This window comes from Pinus tabuliformis, chromosome 6 (assembly GCF_031772625.1).
Source record: "Pinus tabuliformis cultivar Carrire ecotype Pingquan chromosome 6, CPIR1, whole genome shotgun sequence".
NCBI lineage: Eukaryota > Viridiplantae > Streptophyta > Pinopsida > Pinales > Pinaceae > Pinus > Pinus tabuliformis.
Window position 1 is genome coordinate 38,810,651 of NC_142292.1, and position 27,303 is coordinate 38,837,953.

At 33.9% G+C, this 27,303-nt stretch overlaps 1 protein-coding gene across 1 annotated transcript; it reads left to right on the top strand.

Moving 5' to 3' along the window:
• Positions 1 to 24,124: 24,124 nt before the first annotated feature.
• On the top strand, positions 24,125 to 26,449 carry LOC149257103 (triacylglycerol lipase OBL1-like). Its single transcript, XM_089369123.1, has 5 exons — positions 24,125 to 24,483; positions 24,709 to 24,929; positions 25,018 to 25,051; positions 25,171 to 25,793; positions 25,896 to 26,449. Exons 1-5 carry the CDS (start codon positions 24,195 to 24,197, stop codon positions 26,211 to 26,213), a joined length of 1,485 nt encoding a protein of 494 aa, XP_089225249.1. The 5' UTR covers positions 24,125 to 24,194; the 3' UTR covers positions 26,214 to 26,449.
• Positions 26,450 to 27,303: the final 854 nt, after the last annotated feature.

A 27,303-nucleotide genomic window follows, 5' to 3' on the forward strand; every position in this document is an offset into this window, starting at 1 on the left:
CACAGGAACAAGTATGAAGGAGAATCTTCGAAGAGAGTGTGATTGATATCTTTCCACCCCCACCCCCAAAAAAAACACAAAAGTCACAGGCTCAATATAAATGGAATACGCATGCTTACTGATCTATGTCTTTCTTCAAGAACGTCTTTCTTCGATCCACGTCATGAGTGGCTAACCATAAAGATTTAAATAAACCACTATTTAAATCTTTATTTCCGGAAAAGAAGAGAATATTAACACCCCATCTCTCTCATTAACACCCGAATTGCCTCTCGTCAAATTGGTCGGAGAATATTCGACGAAAGTGTGATTGATATCTCGTGCCCGCAAAAAACACAAAACCACAGTCACAGGCTGAATAAACTATGGTCGGATTCAAGAAAATAAAATAAACTACGGTCGGATTCAAGAAAATATAAATGGAATACGCATGCTTACTAATGCATATCATGACCAGCTAGGTGTAATAATGAAGAACGTCTTTCTTCAATCCACGTCATGAGTGGGTAACAATGAAGAACATGCGTGTTTAAGTGGGTGTATGTAATAATAAAGAATGTCTTCTAGAATGGTAACAATGAAGAATAGGTGTTTTATTTTTACATGGGTAATTCGACACTCTCCTCTTTTTTTTAATTGGACACTTTCCTCTTTGTGCATCACATGTGCTTTTTCTTTTTTTAATTTGATACTTTCTTTTTGATTTGTGATATCATATTTGTTTTTTTTGTTAATTTGGAATTTTCTTCTTTTGGCATTACATGTGATTTTTCTTTTCTTAATTATGAGACATGTGCTTTTTTTTTCTTAATTCATGAGACTTTCTTCTTTATGGCATTATGTAAATTTTTGAACAAGCCATTTTCATGTTTGGTTTCTTTCTAATTGTTATTTCAATTATTTTGGTGAAATCCACTATAATTTTGGCATCTCTACAATTTTAGAGCTTTAATTAAAGCAATTCTCGGCGAGACGAAAAGGGGTTGATTGGTAGTTTGCTTATTACAAACATTTTTAGTGGTGTGCCATCTTTGAATAAGAAGTCTGGCTCGTTGGCTAGCCCTAGTCCAGCTAGCACCTCGAAGGAGAATATTAGTAGTAAATGCATCAACCAGAAAGCAACAAAAACTAATCTTGTGTTGCGGTTGGGAGTTTGTCTAAATGACATTAAAACGATGACTTAATACACTGTAGTCAAGAGATTTTCCAACTGGAGAATGAACATGGAGGTACTGAAACATAGGTTTGCTAGTACTTTTCAAGAGTTGTTGGGTTATTTACAGAAATGTATGATTCTGGCAAAGGGATGGTTGGCATGGACTGTGAACTCGCCAGAGGATGCCAACAAGTTATTGGCACAACATTGGTTTTGGGGTTCTCAACCCCTCTTCTTGAAAAACTAGCATTTGGACTTTGATGCCCAAATTAAGAAATTGGAGGTTACTACAGTCTAGGTGTGTTTGTTGGGATTTCCTTTGATCTTTTGGTTAGATGATGTGTTTTGGGAAATTGGAAATAAAATCAAGCATTTCTTTGAAGCAAACAACTTGTTTAAGGATACAGGGTATATGGGCATGGCCTAGATTCTCGTAGGGCTTAATGTGAGAAAGGGTTCGAAAGATTCCATTAAAATTTTGTTGGGGAACTCCAATATCAAATAACCCCTTAACTATGAGGGTATACCCTTCCATTATGGCCACTATCATACTATAGACACCTAGGAGACGACTTTCAAATGATAAACAAACTCAAGAGGTGGCTCCCAAAGTTTGCATCCCCTAGTTTGGAAACTCTGGTTTCAAAAGAAATGGTTGAGGTGAGCAAAGCGATAGAGGAGGTGCCAAAGCTGCTTGATGAAGTCCCTATGTCAATGAAAATGGGATAAAGGACATGGAGATGCATATGGACATTTCAAAGGTTTCGGTTCCGACGACCACTTCTAGTATGGTTATTGGTTCCCCTTTTCTTATCCCTTCTATTCATGAACTCTTCTGTCAACAGTTCAAAAATTTAGGGTTGGGGTGAAAATCGAGTTTAGATACCCCAATCTCTGGGATTCCAATTTCTTCCACTTCCAGCTCACCTTCTATTGCACCTTCCTAGTCGTTGCCACATCCAAGTCCTCCTCAAGCTCCTTGCTCCTTTCCTTCTTTGGGGCCTCCCCACTCCTCCTATAACCTCAGGCCTCAACCTCTCCTATCATATCTCCTAGGACTGTCAAGAACTCTTTTGTCACTTTCCAAATATGGGTGGGGGTCGTGGCTACATTCAATCATCTCATCAGGTCCAACAGGTTTAAGGTGAAAAGTCGAATATCTATAGGGAAATATCAAAGGCTTCAATAAAAATCAGTTCAAGTAAAAAACAATCTATAGTTAGGGCCCTTAGAGCCAGAACCCCTTTGGGGGTTTCGTCATGACTATTTTTCTCTCAATATTTAGGGACTGGCTAGCCCATAGAAAAACTAGCCTTGCAGCGCTTAACAGAGACGATAGGGTTGGATGCCATTTTTTGCAAGAATTAATGATGGAGGGAGAAATATATGTTGTTTAGTCGTCCCATATCTTCAAAGGTTGGAAATTCATGTTTATAAATTCACTGGAAAAATATGAGGGACTCATATTTCGCTGGAAATCACTTGATTATATTTTTTGATTTTCTTGGGCCACCATGCATGCTATGGTAATAGATATTTGGTCTCAAACCTTGGACATTCATTTATCACTTTGCAACATATATGGCCCCTTTCTTGACAAAAAGCCTTTCTAGGATATTTTATAGTCACTACACTTCTCTCACCCACATGCTCTCATTTTGGGTGGGGATTTAAATATCTCCTTGGGTCTTGGGAATATTTGGGGTTTTGTAGCTTGAAGGGATCTAGATGAGGATTTTTTCATTGTTCTTTTTGAGAAATGGGGGATGAGTGATCCCTTGCCCCCAAAGCTTCTCTGACTTGGAGAAATGATATAAGCAACTCTGATAGAATTGCTAAGTGATTGGATTATTTTTTAGTTGTTGAGGAGTTAGTGGATTCATATTTTTGTATTAGACAACAAGTTTCCTTTGGGGGCCTTCTAACCATTTCCCAATCATCCTTGAGTTGTAGTCCTGTGGTAAAAATTCCCCCATCCCATTTCAATATTAATCCCCATTGGCTGGAGAATCCCTCCTTCATTCAAGAACTCTAAGTTGGTTGGAGGTCATACGCTTAGATAATCAGACATCTTCCCCCTTGCACTTCTAAGAAAAAACGATAAAAAAAACTATTGCTATTTCATGGGCTTAAAGAAATAAAGAGATGGATTCCAAGTGATTGGTAGAACTGTAAGACAAAATTAAAGACTTCTTACAGGGTGAGGATTGTGGCTTTGGCTTCAAGGATCATCAATATCTTCTTCTTGACCTAGAACATCAAAGACAAAAAATTCATTTGGATAGGTAAAAAGGAGTGGAGGACAAAATATAGGGCCCTTTGTCTTCAGGCGGGGGATGAGAACACTGCATTATTTCAAAAAAAATCCAATCATAGGAAATAGATAAAAACTATTTGGTCAATATACAGGGAAGATGGCTCCCAGAATACCTCTTCTCGCGAAATTTCTAAGATAAGGGTCTCTTTAGGAACTTCTTTAAAAATAATTGTGGAGTTAAAATTGACTACATCCTAAAAATTTCTTCCCATTTCCAAAAATTTGTGGAGGATGTCGATAATGACTTTCTCATGTTATAAACCATAATGGAGGAGCTGAAAAATACATTGAATGGTTTTCACAAAGGTAAAAGCCCTGGTCTAGATGCCTTGCTTATTGAATTTTTCATAACCTACTTTGAGATCATTATCCATGATCTTCTTCAATTTGTGGAATACTCAATACTAAATGGCCATGTTTTTGGTCCCTTTAATTCCACTTTCATAACCTTGATCCCAAAAATCGACAAGCCTACTTGTTTTGTGATTTTCACCATATATCCCTTTGTAACTCTATATACAAAATTATTTCTAAGATATTTGTCTACTGTATAAAAATACTCTCTTTGATGACATCTCTCCCAAAAAAATTAGTTTTCTACATGGCAGGAAAATTCGCGATGCCATTGGGATTGCCTAGGAACATCTCCATTTGATTAAAGAATAAAGGAAGTAGGTGGTGTTGTATAAAGTGGATCTTTATAAATCTTTTGACTAAGTAAACTTGATTTTAATTTGTATCCTCCTTCTACATCTTGGGTTTCATCAAGATTTTGTGGCCTAGATCTATAACTGCATCAATTCTTTGTCCTTTTCTCTTTTGATCAATGGAGTTATCTTAGAATTGTTTGATGGGGAGCAGGGCTTAAGAAAAGGTTGTCCTATCTCACCTCTTTTATTACTTTTAGTTGCTTAAAGTCTTAGTAGACTCATTTACTCTACATGTGCCCAAAGATCTTTTAAAGGTATGCAATTAGGTTAGAATTACTTCATCTCCCATCTACTATTTGTTCATGACATCCTTATTCTTTGTGAAGAAAATATACATTACATCCAATCTCTAAAATCCATTTTGAAGGATTTTTGTAAGGCCACTGGTATGTTTATAAACCATAGAAATCCTCCATATATTGTTGGGGTATCCACGACCATTTCAAGAAATGGTTGGCAAGGATTCTTGAAGCAAAAGTGGATGATATCATGGGGGTATCAAATACTTGGACTTCCTGCTCAAGCCAAATAACTATAAAAAAAAAATATGCTAGTGGTTGATTGCAAAAATTGAACAACGAATCAAATTCTGGTGTAATAAATGGTTATCTCATGTGGGCAGGTTGGTTCTCATTAAGTTAGTCATAGAGGCCATTCCGATTTTTTGAGAAACTTTAGCATGGATCCCAAAAGGAATCATTAAAAAAATTAGACAAATCTTCCTTCACTTCCTTTGGGTCGGTATAGAGGACAACAGACCATTTGCTTCAACTTCCTGAATTCAATCACATTCCCCAAAATACTTGGGGGTTTTCATTTAAAGGATTTTTTTGGTCCTCTTATGCTCTGGTTGGAAAAAGTGGTTGGATATTTCTTCTTAGGTAGGCGCTATGGGGAAAATTCTTAGACAAGGAATATGATTCCCCTACCTCTCTATATGACTAGATACATGTGACTTCCAATAACCATAAAGGTGAATCAATCTTCTAGAAGGCCATTTCTAAAGCTTTTGGTCTCATTAGGATGTGTCTCTATCGGTAGATTGGGAATATGATGGATCTCATAGTGGGCAAGCATCCATGGGTGGGTTGTGATCAAAATTATATTTTTCCTAGGGAGATCATCCAATCTCTTAATAATCAAAGGTATTTTTCATCTTATTAATATTTATCTCCACCTCAAGGTTAGAGTCCCACAAGGGTGGGAAACTAGTTAAGACCTAGGCTTGAGAGATCACTCATCTACTACTTGGAAAATCTACATCATATCTATCATGTTGAGTCATACATCTCTCTCGAATTCTCCAAAAAATATAGTTTGGACCTATCGTACTACTGGTAGATACACCCTTAAGGCCAGTTATCTCAAAGTTGTTTTTGATTCTGTCCATGCACAACAACCTTGAACGGGAAAATGATTTGGAAGGAAAAGTGTCCTAAAAAATTTATTTTTTTGAGTGGAATATGATCAAGAACAAAGTATCGATCTCAAGAAACCTTTAGAAACATTCTTTATAGGCCTTAGGAAGATGTGCTATGTGCCATTTAGATGGAAAATCGACTGTCCACACTTTTGTTTGTTATCTCTTTTCAAGTTCAGTTTGGATAGAAATGGATTAGATTCTGCAACTGAATCTTATTTGGGAAGGAGAAAAGATTGAATCTTGTCTATAGAGCTAGTATGTAGGACATATTCCAAAGAAATATAAGGCTCTCTCCTTTGTTTATGCACGGGGAATATGGTTAGGGCACAACCAAACCATTTTTTATTTCAATCCACCTATGGATGTCAAAGTGGCAACTTAGTGTCTTGGAATCATGACTTCTAATGCACGTGTCCCTACCTCTCATCCATACTCTTTTTCTAGGAATATTCTATTCAAACTCATTTCAGTTGGTCTTTCTTTGGTGGTGTAGCATATATGAGTTCTCCAAAAGGTGGGGAAGGGGGTATACTATGTTTCTCATATACACACTTGAGTCTCCTTTAGCGCTAGTTTGGCTCCTACTAGAAACAGTCGGGTTGAACTGAAAATGCTTAAAATTCTTCTCCAACTTGCTTTTGAACATAATATCAATCCACTACATGTTTATGAGGACTCTACTTTGGTCATAAATTGGATGAAAGGACTTTATAGGCTTTATGATTTTTCTCTTTTGCCTCTTTTCAAAAATATTCAGAACATGATTGCTTTACTTTCTCACATAGCTTTTGATCATGTCTACATGCACCAAAACCAAGTTGTAGACTCCCTAACAAAGCAAAGTCTAGAATTTCCTCCAGAGTCTAGCTGGTCACAAAATTAGAACATAGCCTTAAAAAAGAATCCATCCATCATCACTGGGCAGATGGTGGGACCTCAAATCATCCAAATAACATTACGTACCTCTTATCTCTATTTGGGAAGCAAGTTTAAAATTTTGTGATGTATACGGTCTATATATTTATGACAATTACCAACTGGTATATGTAATTTTACTTGCTATAGGGGTCAATCATGGATAATATTGGATATAAACAAAGGATGGATCACACTTTGAACCTGTGAAACAAAGGGGAACCTGTTGGGGCAGCTTGATTCCTAATTTTTGCAACTGCACCAACTGCCTCTCCTACAACACTGGCGGTTTTGGAGTCCCAACATAATAATTTCTATGCAAATGTCACTAAAATGACACTCGATAGGATCATGGCAACAACGGCGGTTGAAATTGCCACTGCATCCGAAGAATGGCACCACTTTAAATGGAACAAAACAAATATTGATCAAATGTCACATTGAGCAAAAAAAAACAGACACGACAAATGTCATGATGAAATGAAAAAGGCAAACAAACTGAGAGGTGAGTTGATTCAAAAGAAATGCTTATCGGCAAAATTAGTGCCAGAATATAAGGATGCTACAGGGAAAATAACACGAGTTTCTGAATGTGTCAAATTTTTTAATATAAATGATGTCAAATAAGCCATATTTATCTCATGATTGTTTTGTCTATTGATTTATTTACTTTATACTCCAAAAAAGGGAAATTAAAAATGCATACTTAAAAGGCAAAATTAGGAATCCATTTTAGGATGCACATGAATAGATAACAACCACAAGCCATCATTACTGGAAAGATACTAACCCTATATCTACACACACACACACACACACACACACACACACACACACACATATATATATATATATATGATGCAACGATGAGCAGCCATCAAAAAGACACTAACCCTATAAAAAATTATATTACCCATCACTAGATTCGAGAGGCCAGAAAGGTCAACAAGTGAAAGCATAATTGGAAAAACATATGTTACTAGATTTGAGAGGGTGACTATAAATATAAATATATTCAATATATTTATATAAAAATATTTAATAATACTATAAATATAGAAATTTTAATAGACATTCCATACTAAATAAATGGTAAAAAGGAAAAATAGTAAAAAGGTGAATTTAAATAAGGGAAATGATAAAAGAAAAAATGAGTTTTTAAATTAATATTCATTTTATAAAAATTTATAAATTATATAGATATATATAAAGATGTTGATTTAAAAAATAACTATGATAAATTATTTATACATTAACAATAATATTGTTGCTTTATCCAAAGTTGTTGCTAGATGATTGATCCTAGGGCCATTGGTGTTGATCACTACTTTCAGGGTTTGTAATTTCATGGAAAATTTAAAACATGGTATATGAATTAAATATTTGATCAAATTTATGGGACAATACATCTACATTATTTGTTTAATAAACCAATTAATTAAAATATTAAGTATCATTTGAGTAGGTTTAATGGTTAAAAAAGTTACATGCTCAAATTTAAAGAGCAATAGAAAAAAGTGGAGTATGTGCACCTAATAGAAAAAAGTGGAGTATGTGCACCTCAACTTTAGGTGTACTGAAGCCCTCAACTTGGATCTCATTGAGTCAACTTATTCCCTCTACAGGCTCCATCATTCTTTTTTTACAATGTCACCGTTGTCTAGATAAACTTCACCATTGTTGCTTAAGTAGAGCGATAGAAAAAAGTGGAGTATTTGCAGCTCAACTTTAGGTGTACTGGAGCCCTCAACTTGGATCTCATTGACTCAACTTATTCCCTCTACAGGCTCCATCATTCTTGTTTTACAACATCACCATTGTCTAGATAAACTACACCATTGTTGCTTAAGTGTTTTCTTTTTATACTTTTGTTTTACTCTAGGCACTCCTCCCCTACAATCAACCCCATCCTATATCTCCACTCTTATAAATAAATTTTACTTGATGAGGTTAATGCATTTTTTTTTGTATGCTCCAGTTATGATATAGATTGAAGCAAATCTAGAGGAACTTGCACTGATGTGTTTTCTAGTGAACACTCCAGAATGGAAAAAGAAGAGAGGGAGCCTTGGCAGTACTGTGTGAATTGCTAAGACAAGGCCTAGAAGGTAAAGCTTCATGTGTAGTCAGAGACTAGTCAGGTTTATTGTGTTAGTCACCGAAGAACAAAAGAACAATGTGCTTTCAAATTTGAGTTCAAAGATAAAATCCAAAATGGATTGTGCTAAGTTGGACATGAAGCCATCTCACTCTAAGAGAAGTTTTATTATGATGAATAGCGCTAGATGAGACATGAAAAAAATCTGGAGAAGAAAAGTATGTAACAAAGAATGCTTATGTAGTCACAAGAATAAGTGAAAGAGACACAAATTTTCCATGTACATATTAGAATGATATGTGAATTGAAGGATTAGTAGAAGAGTTTTAGTTGTAGCTTGTGGCTACAACATGAGGTTGTTATTTTATCTTTCCTAGAGAGTGTAATGTAGGGGCATTTGATCAAGATACCCTATAATTTTTTTCCATCCCTCTGATCCCATCCAATGGTCCAAACACCATTTTAGTGGTTGATTAGATTAACAAAGAAAATTGGTTTGGGTCACCATGGAAATTCTAATTATTTCCTGTCACCTCCTTTGATGAATGAGAGTATCTCATCAGGTTGAATTACTATATTGAAAGGAGTAGTGGGCGATCAATTTTTTTTAAGCCATTCTATCTCTTCCCATTTAGTAATAGTTGTTTCTTGTGTTGCCTTGTTTTCAGTTGTGGATAGAAGGGGGAGTCAAGAGCGTGATCAGGTGATTAGTTGAATTGTGGAACTGATGGAACTCAGGCCACTGCCTAGGACTCCATGAAACTTCTAGGAATAATAAATAACATGGAAACAAAGATGCTAATGCAAAAAATTAACTAATTACTTAATCAGACTCCTACTAACCATGACAGACATTTTGTCAAACACATCACACATATGCAATATACATGTCATAGCAACATATCTGAGCATAGGGGTCTCACACTTATCTTTGATTTGCTAGGAAGCATTGATGCCTCATCCCAATAACTCCATTACCATCTATTAAGCCATATATTCATTATAAATTCATTGATTAATCAAAAAATGATGAGAGCCATACATCATCATTGTCATGAAACTAACTCATAACCAACATATAACCAACATAAATATCAAGGATATAATAGTCATATAAAGCACATATAAACAAGTATATTTGACCATAAAATACCAAGGAGAATTAGCTATTATTGATGAATGCATAGGCCAACCAGGTATGGGACTTCCACAAACCACCCGACCATAGATTAGGTTGAACAAACTATCTCTTTCAACAAATCACCCCCGTGCCATATTCCAAGCATGAACGTGGGATCTCATAAAACAAATCAATCAAAACCAAACCAAGGCTTTCAGAGGTCAAACCACCTCAACCCTCAACCAGTGATTCCACCTGATGTTTGGACATCATTAATCATTACCAGATTGGTCTTTACCCAAGCTATCCAGGGCTCCAGAGTGTTTGTTCCAGCCAGGGCTTCCAGGACTAGTAAATCAATGCACCAAGGGCTTCTAGAGCATTTTTCCAACCAAGGCTTCCAGCACTAGTAACTCAACCCAAGTTGTTATAGGGCTTCTATTATACAACAAAATGACCTCCTCATCAGCTCAAAGGAGAAATACACATTGGTTGGAAGAAAGATCTAAGTTACAGGCCTATTTTCCAAGGTATCGTACCCCAAAAAAAGACAAGAGGAATTATAACGATTTTCAGCTTTTAGACAAAAGTGTTAATCCCTAGGTTAACGCTCTATTTTTCCCAAAGGGTAGTGTTGCTATATATTTATGAGATTCTTAAGGTCAAAGTGAAATTTAACTGATTGACACTTTGCTTTTCAGTCAAATGTCAGCTCAAAAAGCAGGAAACATCTGCTTCAAGCCTCACTAAGGACATTGTTATTCCTAATAGAGCTTCATAGGAAGGGAAAGACCAATAAATCGAGGCAACATCCAAGCTTTTTCCTCATTAGAACTCATGAAATAATTGGAAAGAATGAGCCTCTCTCCATTTATAAATTGAAAGCTCATTCATTGTAACAAAGGTCGAATGGTGGTTGAAAGTTTGAAGAGCTTAAGTATTGTTATGTTGCCAAGAAGTTGAGAGAGAGAAAGAGTGGAGCTAGAGGACTAGAGGAGGCTTGATCCCACCAAGATTGTTGTAATCATCCTTCTTCTATCTAATAATATAGATAATTTTATGTTTTCTGTACTTTATGGTGTCGATATTGTATTTCTTTAGATGTTGGTTCAATGGTGTGATTGATAAGTAGCTTAGATGCATGTTGATTTATATTTTCTTATATTTTAATGCGTTGGTTGTAAAGGTTCATATGTTGTGGAGATTACACTTTGTCTTGTTTATGTGTAGGTTCTGATCTAGGAGCTGGCAGAGAGGTCTCAACTTTACCACACTGAGATCTCTAGCAGAACTACATGAAGGACTGGCGTAATCCTTCTCCTTTTGCTTTGTCAATCATGGATTAATATGAATATATGTGTGTTTCCTTACGAAAATTGTAGTTAATATCAAAAATTCTATCATGGGGCTTATGAATACGCAAGAGGATATTTCATCCACAACCACCCATGCAATAAACCCTATATCAGCTTCCAAAGTGTTTGTCAAACCAAGGCTTCCAGGATTAGTAACTCAACCCAAGATGTTACAAGGCTTTCAAAGCATTTGTCCAACCAAGGCTTCCAGGAACTAATAACTCAACCCACATCCAAAGGAACATGAGCACCAACCAGAAATCAAAAGTAAAACCCACAACACCATGGCTATCCAAGAAATGGTAAGGCTAGGAAAAACCATTGTCAATCTAGGCAATCCTCCATGCCAATAACAGATCATAGCCAAATGATCACATGCATATGTCATGCATGCCAAAACTAGTAAGGAAAACATACATGCAACTCAGTACTTGCAAGAAAAATCCATTGTAGTTGTTGATCTCGATGTCCTCTTGTGCTTTCCTACTTTTCCTTTTCCTTCTTGCTCCAAATTCCAAGTATGTCACACTTCCCCAAGAGCGCTCCAAGAAAACTCTAAGTGTCCAAGAGTATGAGAGAGAGAATAGAACGGGAGCTCCAAAACTGAATTGGCAAAAGCCTGTGAACTGATCCACTTAACCCTTTTTATTAATGAGGCCTCTATTTTCTTCAATTTTCCATTATTTTCCTCCTCACATGCAACCTGTGACCTTTCACCTTCCTTTTCTCCTATTTTCCATTATTTTCATAATTAAATGCCAATAAATGCCACTTTTCCTTTCCAAAGCCTTAGCCATTTCCTTTTCCAATTTCCATGGCCATTAGTTAATCAAAAGTGATCCCCATCACTATGCTTTTTCCCAACAGTCATCTTGGAATACGTGTCCCATGACCAAGGTATTATTTTACCTTTATTAAATTTTACATGGATTTTCTACTAGGCTTGTTACAAAACCATCCCCCTTGGGGGAACATCGTCCTCGGTGTTCAATGAAACCTACAACCAACAAGAATGCTAAAAGAAAAACATACTACCCATGGAGATTTATAACTTAGCTCATTGCAATATTTACAATGATCAACCTGTTGAAGAGAAAACCAACATAAAAACATAACATCATGATAGTCATAACGACATGACACCCATACCAGTTATTGGATATTTATAACATAGCTTGTGGCAGTATTTACATCCATATACATATGTACATAAACCAAAACATCGCACTAAAACATATATAAACACATATACCAAAACATCCACTCAACCAACGAATAGAGAAGGATACATAACCCACATCTAATCCGTCATCTCCCATGTAGCTTCATCAGGCCCAAAGTGCTTCCAATGCACTTTAACCTACGTGATTGATCGGTTCTGAAGCATGAGCATATTTCTCTACAAAATTCACTAAGGTTCTGGCTGGAATTCTCCTTTCAGATCCACCTGTAATACAAACCAATCAATCATATGATCAACATCTTTAGCATACTTCTTAAGCAATGACACGTGAAAAACATCATGGACTTGCAATTTTAGAGGTAGTGCAAGTTGATTGGCTACTGGTCCAATCCTTTCAATAATCTTGAAAGGTCCACAAAACCAAGGTGTTAGCTTGACACCTGATCCAATCCTCAAGGATCTCTTCTCGGGCTTGATACACAAGTACACCTATTCCCCAACTTGAAACTCCTTAAACAACCTATTTCGATCTGCATAACTTTTCTGTCTATCCTGTGTTGTATTTAGATTCTTCTTGATTACCTACAATTCCTATTCCATCTCTGCTAACATATCTGATCCTATCAATACCCTGTTGACTAGATCACTCTAACTGATGGAAGTATTACAACTTCGCCCATAGAGTGCCTCAAACGAACTCATCCTCAGAGACTCCTAATACGCATTATTGTAAGAAAAATATACCATTGGAAGATACCCTTCCCACTTTTGTTGTTGATACATTACATACATCCTTAACATATCTTCCAATATCCTGTTGACCCTCTCTATCTGTCCCTCTTTCTACAGATGATAAGTTGTGCTAAAGGTCAACTCTGTACACAAACCTGCAAATAACGCTTTCAAAAACCTAGAAATGAACTTAGCATCCCTCCCTGACACAATTATGACTTTTTTTCTTTTTTTATTTATTTTTTAATATGCCATGTTAACATGGGTCTTGAGTTTGTGGGAAATGATGTGTGTTTTCCAGCAGATTATTTGCAGTTGAAGATGTAAACCTAGGTCTAAGATCTTCATCTTCTTTGTAATGTTTTCTAATAAAAGTTTCAATGACGTTATAACATCAACCAGGACCCTAATATCAGTTTCCTAGTTGCCAAAAATTTTAATTGGGGCAAATGTAACCATACCTCTCTCACTATTATTATCCAAACTGAGATAATTAAAGCATACAGATTCATGTTTAGACAATATTTTTTTCTACACTATAACATCTCATTTTTTAGATTTTACACAGAGCATTGTAGAACAAATATCGACTAAAAAAGTGAGGTAAGTTCTTATATTCATGTGGATCACATCCATCATAGAGATATGCCTTTTTAACAAGATTTCATTCAAACACATACATAACAACTAGAAGTGGAAGGCTATCGAAAAAAGTATAAAACCTTATTTAAAAAATTTAAAATAACCATCATAAAAAAACCAAGGTCTGTGAAAAAGCAAGACGCACACAATTTTGATCCTTAATGCGGAAAAACACAAAATCACCAGTGATACTAGAAATTGCCCCAAAATGTGCAAAGAGACGCTGATAGGTTTGTTAAAATGGAAAATTTGTATGAGGAATACAAGTGAAATAGATTTTCTAGACAATTTAAGTTCATGTGAGATGATTTACAAATCCTCTATGTCCATGCTTCTTAGGCCTCACATTTTGTTCCTTTTTTGGCACTTCATTACTAAATTTCTTTGCAACATTAATGTTTTTCCTATTTCACACTCACTTTCCTCTCCATGTGATTCTTCTTGTGCTATTATTCACCTTTTCACATCTCTGAGGTTTAGAGGACATTCCTAGCCTTTATGTGTCTCATTGGAAATCAAGCACCTTAAGGGTGTTTGATCTCCAAATCTTTTTAAACCTTCCCTTCCTTAAATATTTTGACCTTAAATTTGGTGCCTCGAGGTTTTTAAAGGATGCTTTGAAGTTTTCTCTACAATTTTTTGTTCTTTCACGTGAACTTCTCTTTGTAATATTGTTTAGACTCTTTTCAATATCTAAATTTATGAGTTTTACTTTGTGAGATTTTTTCCTAATTTCATAAAAGCCTTTGTTTGATATCAAAATGTTTACATATAAAAGCCTTTGTTTGATATCAAAAAGTTTACATATAAAAAAGGTTTTATTTTACGAGTTTCCTTTATGTTGTCATAAAACCCCTTGTTTGACATTAAGACCCGCGAGACACTATATACAATAGAGGGAAATAGTGTGACGTGTTTTAATGAATAATATGAATAGGCACGAGAAACCAGGATTCTGAATTTTTGTTCATGGAAATGCAAAATATTCAAACATGTTTTCACTTTAACATCTATTTTCTAAGCAACTTGACAAATTCATTATACAAGCAACTTTTGTTTCTATATATAATTATATTCATTAAGTGAGCATTTTGTTATTCATGTATTATAATATTATTTCCATTCCAAATAATTTGTGGGAATGAATATTTTGAATAAAAAATATTATAAAATTATTAAAAATATAATGCATTAATTATATAATGAAAGAAAACAAATTGAATTAGGATGTCACCTCAGTTCTAATTTTCTATCAATAACATAAAAGATAACAAATTATACTAAAAAAAACATCCAAACATAATTTAAAAACACATATCTCTCCCTTATGCCTAAAATAAAGTTCAAATATGACTTTCCTATATAATCCATATGGGTTACACCAATAAGTGATAAATCTTGTTGATAAATGATATATTTTAAGAAAATAATAAATTAAACATAATAATTGTTCATAGTTGAAGAGATTTTGGAACATATATCATCATTTCATCATGGGATATGTTCAAAGATCATAAATAAATAAATGAAAGTATTAATTAGTCCATTTGATGTATTTTAACTAAGAAGAGAGAGTGATTTTATAATTTGATTAATATCCAAAAGTTGTTAATTTAAAAAAATATAAATATTATATTATTAAAATGAATAATATTATTTGTTTATTTGATAATTTGATTTAAGGGATTTGAACCTTGAATCACATGGTTTACATAATATGATAATCGCCAATTGAATAGCCCTTATGCATTTTTTATATTTATATTGTTATTATATTACATATGTTCCAAAATTTATCATATTATTTGTAGAAATTAAATCTAAAAAAAAACCTTAATCTTTCCTCTAACCACTAAAATAAAAATAAAATTAAAATAAAATATAAATTAACTATGATGGTAATACTTAGAAACACATGCTCTCTTTGTATTTTTATCTCTATAATAAATGCATATAAAAATATAATAATTTATAATACTAATTTTTTTACAGAACAAACCTAAAATGTCAAATATACAACCAAAAAAAAGAAGAAGACGACAAAGACATTGCTAATGGGTTGGGTCAGCTTTCCATTTTGAAGAAGAAGAAAAATATAACGACGACATTGTTAATTGGTTCGGTCAGCCCATTTTTTCTTTAATACTATAAAATTAGCAACGTAAGCCACTACCCTTTATAAAGTGATAAAGTTGTCCCATTACTTAAATTTATATTATAAAATAACATCTTTACGGAGTAAAGTTTATAAAGTGATGACTTTGTATTGTTATTCTCTTGTTTATAAAGTGAAGTGAATAAAAGATGTGTATATTTTAAAGAAATTCTTTGTATTAACATATTTATATACATATCTAACAGATTTCAAAGTATAAGAAGCGAGCGGCCACCGTGGTGGAGGTGGACTTTTGCTTTACTTCGTTTGTTGTACAACGTTTTGCCCTCTATCATTATCACACCCGCACCCGCTCAGGGAAAGAATTGTCATTATAATACCCAAAAGGCACTCACCTTATCAAAAAATATATAAAATACCCAAGTTGGCAACGACGACAAGCCATCAAAAAGACACTAACCTTATAAAAATTATATTACCCGTCACTAGATTGGAGAGGCCAGAGAGGTCAACAAGGGAAAGCAATGGAAAAACATACCTCACTAGATTTGAGAAGGTGACTATAAATATAAATATATTCAATATATTTATATAAAAAAATTAATAATACTATGAATATTGAAATTTTTATAAACATTCCAAACTAAATAAATGTTCAATTGAAAAAATAATAAAAAAGTGAATTTTTTTTAATTAATATTCATTTTATAAAAAATTATAAATTTTTTATATATAACTTAATATTTTATAATATATAAATTTTAAAAAATGTTGATTTACAAAATAATTATGATAAAATATTTATACATTAACATGAATATTGTTGCTTTATTCAAAGTTGTTGTTGGATGATTGATTCTTATTTGGTGTTGATCACTACTTTGAGATGTGAAATCAGGTTTATATTTCTAGGATTTAATGTTTAATTATTAAAGTTTGTAATTTCGTGGAAAATTTAAAAAATGGTATAATAATTAAATATTTGTAAAATTATTTAATAAATTAATTAAAATATTAAATATTATTTGAGTAAGTTTAATGGTTAAAAAAGTTACACTCTAAAACTTCAAGAGAGATAGAAAAAAGTGGAGTAAGTGCACCTCAACTTTAGGTGTATTGGAGCCCTCAACTTGGATCTCATTAACTCAATTTATTCCCTCTATCGGCTCCATGTTTCTTGTTTTACAACATCACCATTGTCTAGATAAACTTCACCATTATTTCTTAAGTATTTTGTTTTGAAGCATCTCGATAGGAACTTGCAACGATGTGTTTGCTAGTGAACACCAGAGAATACAAAAAGCAGAGAGGGAGCCTTGGAAGCACTGGGTGAATCGCTAAGACAAGGCCTAGAAGGTAAAGCTTCATGTGTAGTTAAAGAGTGGTCACATTTTCTTAGTCAAGCAATGAAGAAATTGCCTACAATTAAAATGGTTGGTTTGCTTCCTTGAGAAGGTTAACAACAACAGTTTATCATAACTCTTTAGAAGGTTAACAACAACAATGTATCATAAATTGTAATTGCTTCTACATAGCTTTGTTAACTCATATTCGTTGGATTTATCAAGAAAGCGCCTTGCACGTGTATGATTTTTTGAAGAATAAACTAAGAGAAAGCCACAACATACCATACAATGTGCTCATTGCAGATTTAAAGGTTGGTGGGTGGGGATTGTCAATTGAAGGCTATTGTGTTGTTGAGATTTCTATATTAATATTGCGCATTTGTCCTTGTTCCAATTTTGATTGAGTTGCTTAAGGACGGGGTTGATAACTGATAGCTAGGAATGGTATGTGAAGAGTAGCATAATGGTTATGAGTGCTATATGAAGAGTAGCATAACGTTTATGAGTCAATTTCACTAAGAACAAATTGTTTCAATTTGTGATGGACCTACCCAAATATAGGTTACTAAATTTCCTTCAATTAAACACCAATTGAAAAATTGATTTCAACCTTATGTTTAATCCTTATTAGTTCTTGCAATATTTGTTAAACCACTTTTTTTATATAACCACTTTTTATGTTTGCAAAAATAATATATAAATTAAGTAAAAAAAAAAAAAAATCTATATTTATTACTGTGAGAAACTAACATAAATAAATATAAAAATACACATTAAAACTTAGAGATATATAAAATTTTAAAAACATAAAAAAATACACTTAAAAAATTTTAATTTAATATATTAATTATGAAAACTAAAATATATATATATATATATATATATAAAAGTCTTGTCAACCTTTTTTATCCTTGTGAAACCATTGTTAATATATCATTTATCATTATTCTAATGCTTGTTATGGGTTATGCCCATAAAAAAAAATTTACTTAATAAAATTAATATTTCAATCAAAATGAAAAATTCAATGTTTCGCAGGTCGATTTAATAATAAATCAATGTTTTATGGGTTGATTTTTTTTATTATTTGTTCGTTCATTGAAAATTCGCAACTAGAGGTAATGAAGCGGTAAAATTAATGTACCTGAACATCCTCCTCATTCTCTCGTCTTTTATTTCTCTTCCTCTTTTTCTCTACTCACCGTGTCTTACATTTCCTCTATTTGTCAAGTCTTCATGCTTTTACGGCGACGTCACACTGTGATTTAACGAGCCGCCATTAACACTGTGCTCACCAGCGGCCATTAACGACGAATTGAAGAAAATAGAAAGAAGTTTGATATGTTGGGAATTTTTGATAATTCCAGAACAAAAATAAACAGAGAATAATGCTCTGTTTTTTAACACAGAGGAACAAAAAAAAATTGTTTCTCTGAAGACATCGTTTCACACACACAAAAAAAATTTGCATTCATTAACAATACTCACGAATACAAAAAAAAACAGACTTCCTCTAATAGACTGATTACGCCAAGAAAGCTTCAGATGCAGTTCCAAAGACTTCACTCTGCCTCTCCTGGAAAAAATTAACACACTGTCTTTGCACTGCTATGCATTAAAAATAAAAAAAACTCTGTCTCTTCTTAAAAAAATAACACTACTGTGTCTGCACTGCTGTGCATTACAAAAGCACTTTGTCTCTCACTACAAAGATTTACACTGTTGTGTGTAAAAAAAAATTCATTCGCGCGCTGCTGCATATTTCATTTCGTTCTCGAAAAAAAAAAACAGGGCATAACTTTACGTTTCACTTGTGCCATAAAAAAAAAAAAAAATTAAAGTCTTCACCTACATTTACCAACCGCAGTAAGTTTCCATTAATTACTTCACATGGCGATATATATTTTTATTATTAACCGTAGATTTTACTCCACGTTAATCGGACGATTGTCAGTCAAAATCGCACGGCTCTTTTTATCAAACTTTACGCGCCGGGGAAAGTTGTTTTTGCAAAACCACTCAGGCACGTGTCGGTTGAAGAATGTGCTCACTGCCCTCAGAGAAATACCACTGTTTCGTAAACGGCAGTGCGGGGAATCCTCAGACGGTTTTCCAAAATAAACGTTGCAGTCGAAAGTATCATTTCAACACTCCCCTTTAATTTCAACTGCTGGGTTATCAGTCATACCCAGACATTTCCTCAAAAAACTCAAAACTTTTCTGCCCCAATGGTTTGGTCAGAATATCTGCAACCTACTCCTGAGTTTTGCAGTGTTTTAAAACAATTTCTCCATTGTTTACTAATTCCCCGATGTAATGAAACTTTGTGTCAATGTGTTTCGTTCTCTTATGAAACACAAAATTCTTGGATAATGTAATAGCTGAGCTATTGTCACAAAAATTACAGTTCTTTTTGTTTGCTCTTAGCATAAACTCCTTAACATCCTTCTCATCCAAATTGCTTGACACGTTGCTGCTATAGCTACCACATATTCTGCCTCTGTTGTAAACAATGCTACAATAGGTTGTTTTTTAGAAGCCCATGAAATGGGTCCTGAACCCATGTGAAAAATATAACCGGATGTGTTTTTCTGATCATCTACACTTCCAACCCAATTACTATTAGGTATCCAATTAGATTTGAACATTCTGAAACAGTATATAAAATGTCAAACCTTTTAGTACCTTTAACATACCTGAGAATCCTTTTTGCTGCCTGCCAATGTGCTTCTTTTGGCCTCTCCATGAATCTGGAAATCAAACTAACAACATGCATTATATCCGGCCTAGTTGCAGTCAAATACATGAGGCTGCCAACTATGCTCTTGTACAAACTAGGATCAAATTCCTTGTTGTTGTCCTCTTTGCTGAGTTTTAATCCCATCACTGTGGGAGTGATTGCTGCTTTGTTCTCCTGCATATTAAATCTTTCCAACACTTCATTAACATATTTCACTTGTGAGATAAAAATACCATTTCCATTTTGTTCTACTTCTATTCCTAAGAAGTATCTCAACAAACCCATGTCAGTCATTTCAAATTGTTCCTTCATGACTGTTTTAAAATTTTCAATAAGGTAATCATCATTACCTGTGAAAACAACATCATGAACATATAACACAACAATTAGTATTTTACCATCCTTTTCTTTGATGTAGAGGGTGGGTTCTCCCTCACACTTTTCAAATCCATTTTCTAGTGGATAGGAATCTATCCTACTATACCACGCTCTTGGTGCTTGCTGCAGCCCATAAAGAGCTTTCTTCAATCTGCACACTTTGTGCTCTTGACCTTTCTTTTCATAGCCTAGAGGTTGTTCAATGTAAACCTCTTCCATTAACACTTCATTTAGGAATGCTGACTTCACGTCCATTTGGTAAACTTTCCACTTGTTTTGTGCTGCTATGGACAACACTGCTCTCACGGTTTCCATTCTAGCAACTGGTGCAAAAGTTTCCTCATAGTCTCTCCCGTGCCACTGCTTATATCCTTTGACAACAAGTCTTGCCTTGTGTCTTTCTATTTTGCCTTCAGCATTACTCTTGGTCTTGTAGACCCATTTAACTCCAATGACTTTTTTTCCTTTTGGTAGTTCAACTAAATCCCATGTCTTGTTTCTTTCTATGGCATTGATCTCCTCATCCATGGCTTCTATCCATTTCCTATCCTTAATTGCTTCTTCGAAATGAACAGGGTCGCCAACATGACAATATAAAGCAAACAAAAAGTTTATACCTTCATTTGCTGCCTCTTGTTCATAACTGTCACTTAAATTTTTGAACTTCTTACCTCTTTCATTTGGTGTACAAGTGCTTGAAGAAGCACTTGAATTTCCTCCTTGTGGTGTGCTTGGAGAAGCACTTTCATTTCTCCTCAAGGGTGTCTCTTGCTGCCCTTGTGTTGGTGCTGCTGTTTGGGGATGTATTTCAGCCATCTCCTCATCATCTTCATCATGAGACAAAGAGTTTTTAACATTCACTGTTTTCTCTATGCTTCCATCCCAAGCTTCCTCCTCAATGAACTGAACATCTCTACTCACAATAAGCTTCTTAGTGGATGGGTTATACAACCTATAAGCTTTGGATTCCTCACTGTATCCAATGAAAATACATTTCTCCCCTTTGTTGTCCAACTTCTTCCTTAGTTGATCTGGAATGTGTGCATAAGCCACACATCCAAAAACTTTCATGTGGGTGACTCCTTGCTTTGTCCCACTCCATGCTTCTTCCAGCACTCTGTTCATGACTGCTTTTGTAGGGCATCTATTCAAAATGTACGTTGCACATTGTACAGCTTTAGCCTAATAATCATTTGAAAAATGCTTTGCCTTTAACATACTCCTCGCCATATCCATGATTATCATATTCTTCCTTTCGGCAACTCCATTTTGCTGCGGAGTGTACCCAGTGGTAAACTGCTTATGAATTCCATTTTCTCTACAAAACGTAGAAATTATTTGGAGATATACTCACCTCCTCTATCAGTTCTTAGAACTTTGATATGCAGCCCATTTTGGTTTTCTACAAGTGCCTTGAAATTGCAAAATCTTTCAAAACACTTCACTTTTGTTCTTCAGGAAATAAACTCAATTTTTTCTAGTAAAATCATCAATAAATATTAATATATAGTGGTTGCTTGCAAGTGATGGAGTTATAAAAATTATATTAGCCGTCACTAGATTGGAGAGGCCAGAAAAGTCAACAAGGGAAAGCAATGGAAAAACATACGTCACTAGATTTGAGAAGGTGACTATAAATATAAATATATTCAATATATTTAATATAAAAAAAATTAATAATACTATGAATATTGAAATTTTTATAGACATTCCATACTAAATAAATGTTAAAAAAAAAAAAAAAATGGTGAATTTAAATATAGAAAATAGTAAAAAAAATGAGTTTTTAATTAATATTCATTTTATAAAAACTATAATTTTTTTTATATATAACTTAATATTTTATAATATATAAATGTTAAAAAATGTTGATTTACAAAATAATTATGATAAAATATTTAGACATTAATAAGAATATTGTTGCTTTATTCAAAGTTGTTGTTGGATGATTGATGCTTATTTGGTGTTAGCAGATCACTACTTTGAGGTGTGAAATCAGGTTTACATTTCTAGTATTTAATGTTTAATTATTACAGTTTGAAATTTTTTTAAAATGGTATAATAATTAAATATTTGTAAAATTATTTAATAAATTAATTAATTAAAATATTAAATATTATTTGAGTAGGTTTAATGGTTAAAAAAGTTACACTCTAAAATTTCAAGAGAGAGAGAAAAGTGGAGTAAGTGCACCTCAACTTTAGGTGTACTGGAGCCCTCAACTTGGATCTCATTAACTCAACTTATTCCCTCTACGGCTCCATGTTTCTTGTTTTACAACATCACCATTGTCTAGATAAACTTCACCATTATTTCTTAAGTATTTTGTTTTGAAGCATCTCGATAGGAACTTGCACACCGGAGAATACAAAAAGCAGAAAGAGCCTTGGCAGCACTGGGTGAATTGCTAAGACAAGGCCTAGAAGGTAAAGCTTCATGTGTAGTTAAAGAGTGGTCACATTTTCTTAGTCAAGCAATGAAGAAATTGCTTACAATTGAAATGGTTGGTTTGCTTCCTTGAGAAGGTTAACAACAACAATGTATCATAAATTGTAGTTGCTTCTACATAGATTTGTTAACTCATATTCGTTGGATTTATCACAAAGGCCCTTGCACGTGTATGATTTTCTGAAGAATAAATTGAGAGAAGGCAACAACATACCATACAATGTGCTCATTGCAGATTTGAAGATTGGTGGGTGGGGATTGTCAATTGAAGGTTATTGTGTTGTTGAGATTTCTATATTAATATTGTGCATCTGTCCTTGTTGATTGAGTTGCCTAAGGACGGGGTTGATAAGTGATAGCTAGGAATGGTATGTGAAGAGTAGCATAATGGTTATGAGTGCTATATGAAGAGTAGCATAATGTTTATGAGTCAATTTCATTAAGAACAGATTGTTTCAATTTGTGACGGACCTGCCCAAATATAAGTTACTAAATTTCCTTCAATTAAACACCAATTGAAGAATTGATTTCAACCTTATATTTAATCCTTATTGGTTCTTGCAATATTTGTCAAACCACTTTTTTTCATACAACCACTTTTTTTGCAAAATTAATATATAAATTAAGTAAAAAGATTAGATAATTTTCCATATTTATTACTTTGAGAAACTAACGTAAATAAATATAAAAATATGCATTAAAATTTAGAGATATATAAAATTTTAAAAACATAAAAAAAAATACACTTACAAAACTTAAATTTAATATATCGATTATTATTTGTTTAATTATGAAAACTTTTATGTATATATATTAATTTAAAAATCTTATCAACATTTTTTACCCCTTTTGAAACAATTGTTAATATATGATTTATCATTATTCTAATGCTTATTATGGGTTATGCCCATAAAAAAATTCTACTTAATAAAAAAATGAGTATTTAATGAAAATAAAAAATTCGATGTTTCGTAGGTCGATTTAATAAAAAATCAATGTTTTATGGATTGATTTTTTTTGTATTATTTGTTCGTTCATCGAAAATTCGCAACTAGAGGTAATGAAGCGGTAAAATCAACGCTGACGAAGTTTGTTAATTACAATTGCAACTGGTTAATCATTCCTATATTTTCAACTGGTGTAAGGCTCCTTATTTTCAAATTACAAGACCAGCGATTACGTACCTCAACGTCCTCCTTATTCTCTCGTCTTCTATTTCTCTTCCTCTTCTTCTCAACGTCCTCCTCATTCTCTCGTCTTCTATTTCTCTTCCTCTTCTTCTCTACTTACCGTGTCTTACGTTTCCTCTATTTGTCGTGTCTTCATGCTTTTTCGGCGACGTCACACTGTGCTCTGACCAGCCACCATTAACACTGTGCTCGCACCAGCCGCCATTAACGACGAATTCAAGAAAATAGAAAGAAGTTTGATACGCTCATCCATTCCATACAATCAATAAATGGGTGAGGGGTTGTAGCTTCAGCTGTCATATTGCAGCTACCTCCTCCTCACAGAATGACGAGCGCTAACTATCTCATTGCTCACGCTCGTAAAATTCATCTCTCAAAGCTTCTGTTCAGTCCTTTCTTGACGGGGGCATTGAAATCCGATGTTTTAGAATGCCCCAACTCCCTCAAATCGGAGGTGAATCAGACTTGGAAAATAAGGCTTTCGCTTATATTGATAAAACTTATCCAGATTGCTGCTGTACCATTAGCCATCTTGGGGACCTGGATAGAATTCTATTTAAATCTGCTTTCTCAGAATGGTGGTTTGCTAAAGATACTGTTCAGGCCACTCACTGGTGATTTTATTCATCCTTTTCTTTATTGTATAAGCGCTTTTAAAGTATTAAGAATGAAATAAGGATTTTATCCTCAGCGAACATCATGAGTTAGGGACTGGTGATTTTTATTGGTCTGTTTCTTTCTCATAGATCTGTTCTGAATATATTGAAAAATTGAATAAGCAATTCATCCTCAGCCAACATCATTAATTAGGGTTTGGCTGAATGTTTTGATTTGTTCAGGCCAAAGCATCGTCATACCGAGAAGAGGGTCCGACACGTTTCTCAGTATCATCGGCCTTCTTGAGCATCGCGTAAACTTGTATCATGGCGGAACCAGGGGAGTTATTGACTCAACCATTGAACCCGGGAAAAGGTTCTATGCAGACCTTTGTGCCATGGCTTCAACTGTAGCTTATGAAAACAAACTGGTTATCAGAAACAGAGTCACAGAACATTGGGAGGTAGTGTTTAATTTCCATGAATTTTAGTACTTGTTTATTCATGCAAAACTCTATTTGATTTAATAAATATTTCAACCTGATCCTGCAGATGCACTTCGTGGAGTTCTTAGACTGCTGGAACGGTATATATGCAACTCTTTGCTTCAATAATCTATGATTCAGTCATATATATATATATATATCTTGTGAACAATTTTTCGTTCATTAATTGGTGCTAAGATTGACTTGTATATATAATCAGATCACTGGCAAAAGAAATCAACGCAAGCCTTTATATTCTGTGATAAGGAGGTGGACGCCCAGCTAATAGTGATAGCCTTCAGAGGAACAGAGCCATTTAATGCAGATGACTGGGAAACAGATCTCGATTTCTCATGGTATGAATTCAGCCAAATCGGAAAGGTTCATCTTGGATTTCTGGAAGCTTTGGGTCTTGCAAACCGTTCACAAAACCCCCAGATCTTCGATAATCATAAAGAAGATCCTCATGAAAAGCCTTTGGCTTATTATGTTCTTAGTAAGAAATTGAAAGAATTATTACAAGTTCACAGAAATGCAAAATTCATAGTGACAGGCCACAGCCTTGGTGGAGCCTTGGCTGTGTTGTTTCCAGCAATACTATTTATACGCAAGGAAGAGGCGCTGTTGGAGAAAATGGTTGGTGTTTATACATTCGGACAGCCGAGGGTTGGAGATGAAGCATTCGCAAAGTTTATGAACAACAACATAAACGAAACAGTACCCACATATTTTAGAATCGTCTACTGCAATGACCTAGTTCCCAGACTGCCCTTCGATGATCCAATATTTGAGTACAAGCACTTTGGTGTATGCCTTTACTACAACAGTTGCTACAAAGAGAAGGTACTTCCACTATATTTTCTTCAACCAGAAAATCCCGTTTCATTTCTGATACAATATTTTGTTCAAACTCACGCTCATATTAAATGGTTTATTTTATGACAGAATCTTGTGGAGGAGCCCAACAGAAATTTCTCGCTATTATATTTCATCCCCCTACGCTTAAATGCTGTGTGGGAATTGGTGCAGAGTTTATTGTTGCAATACACAAAAGGAAGGGAATTCAAAGAAACGAAATTGTCGACACTGTTCAGGATAGCAGGGCTTATAATTCCGGGGATTTCGTCTCATAGCCCCGTAAATTATATCAACGCAGTTAGATTGGGCCCATCCACGCTGAACCCAACAATGTGGAGGCCTCAGCGTTCACTCCAAATTAGTGAGGTGACCACTTATAATCGCGCTGATCTGATTGGGATGTAATCAACTAACAACAGCGTTAAACAAACCCCAGCGGCTTCATTTGTTTTCTGTAATAAATAAATATGTTCAGATCGTCTTCTGCGATTGAAGAATTGAAATGAATTCCAGAGATCGCGGTTCAATGTTTTCAAAATCTGTCGTGATCTGTTTGGCCCGTGGATCATACAATTCTGTGGGTACAATGCCATAAGCATGGACTTTATGTGAGGAATGCATGCGATGATTGCGTTGGTTTCTGTCGCCCTTCTATCATGTGTCATTTTTGTTTTTTTAATATTAATTTCTCTGTTTGAATATTAATAATTTTGGGTGATAGTACGACTTGGGTGGACAAAAGTGGGAAAACTTTTTGAAGAGTTGAACTCTTGACACGTATTGATTAATAAATTCCATCTCTTCGCATGGACTTTTTTTTAGAGTTTAAAACAGAAACCTGTTTTAATTGGAAATGAAGATTCTTTTACATTAGCACAAGTATATTGTAGATCTGGTTTAAATTAAATAATTAACTTTAAAATATAAACAAAATTGGATCACTGATTTAATTAACTTTAAAATATAAACAAAATTGGATCACTCATAAATGGAATATATTATATATATATAATGAATGGAATATATTTATATGTGTGGTAGGAAAAAATTTAATCAGTGAATTTTTTTAAGAGTGCTTTTAAAGATATAATAGGATTCACTATTGTGAATATTTAAATTTTATAAATTAAATAATTTAAATTTATTTAGTGTAAAAGTGGTTTTAATATAAAGAGATTTGATCTTTGGTACTAAATAAATTCAGACTTAATATGGATCTAGGTTGATTTAATTTTCCTTTTTAAATAAACCATATTCCACATGAATACATTAAGTCAATATTATGGATTCTTAATCTCACGAGGTATTTTTATTTGTTATTATTATTTTATTTTAATAGGATTATTTTTAATTTGTTATTTTTTTACCTAATTAAAATGTTTACATTATATTAAACTTTTAATTTATTTATTTCTATATCTATTTTTATTTCTATGTAATTTGATTTAGTTAAAAAGTTAAAAATGACATTTCTCCTACACTAAGCTCCCATACT

What these genes read in the sequence shown, in the direction of transcription:
- LOC149257103 (XM_089369123.1), top strand. Translation starts at nt 24,195, where the DNA reads ATGACGAGCGCTAACTATCTCATTGCTCACGCTCGTAAAATTCATCTC. An exon ending in GTTCTTAGACTGCTGGAACG is followed by an intron (nt 25,052 to 25,170) that starts GTATATATGCAA and finishes ATATATAATCAG; the next exon opens with ATCACTGGCAAAAGAAATCA. An exon ending in ACAGTTGCTACAAAGAGAAG is followed by an intron (nt 25,794 to 25,895) that starts GTACTTCCACTA and finishes ATTTTATGACAG; the next exon opens with AATCTTGTGGAGGAGCCCAA.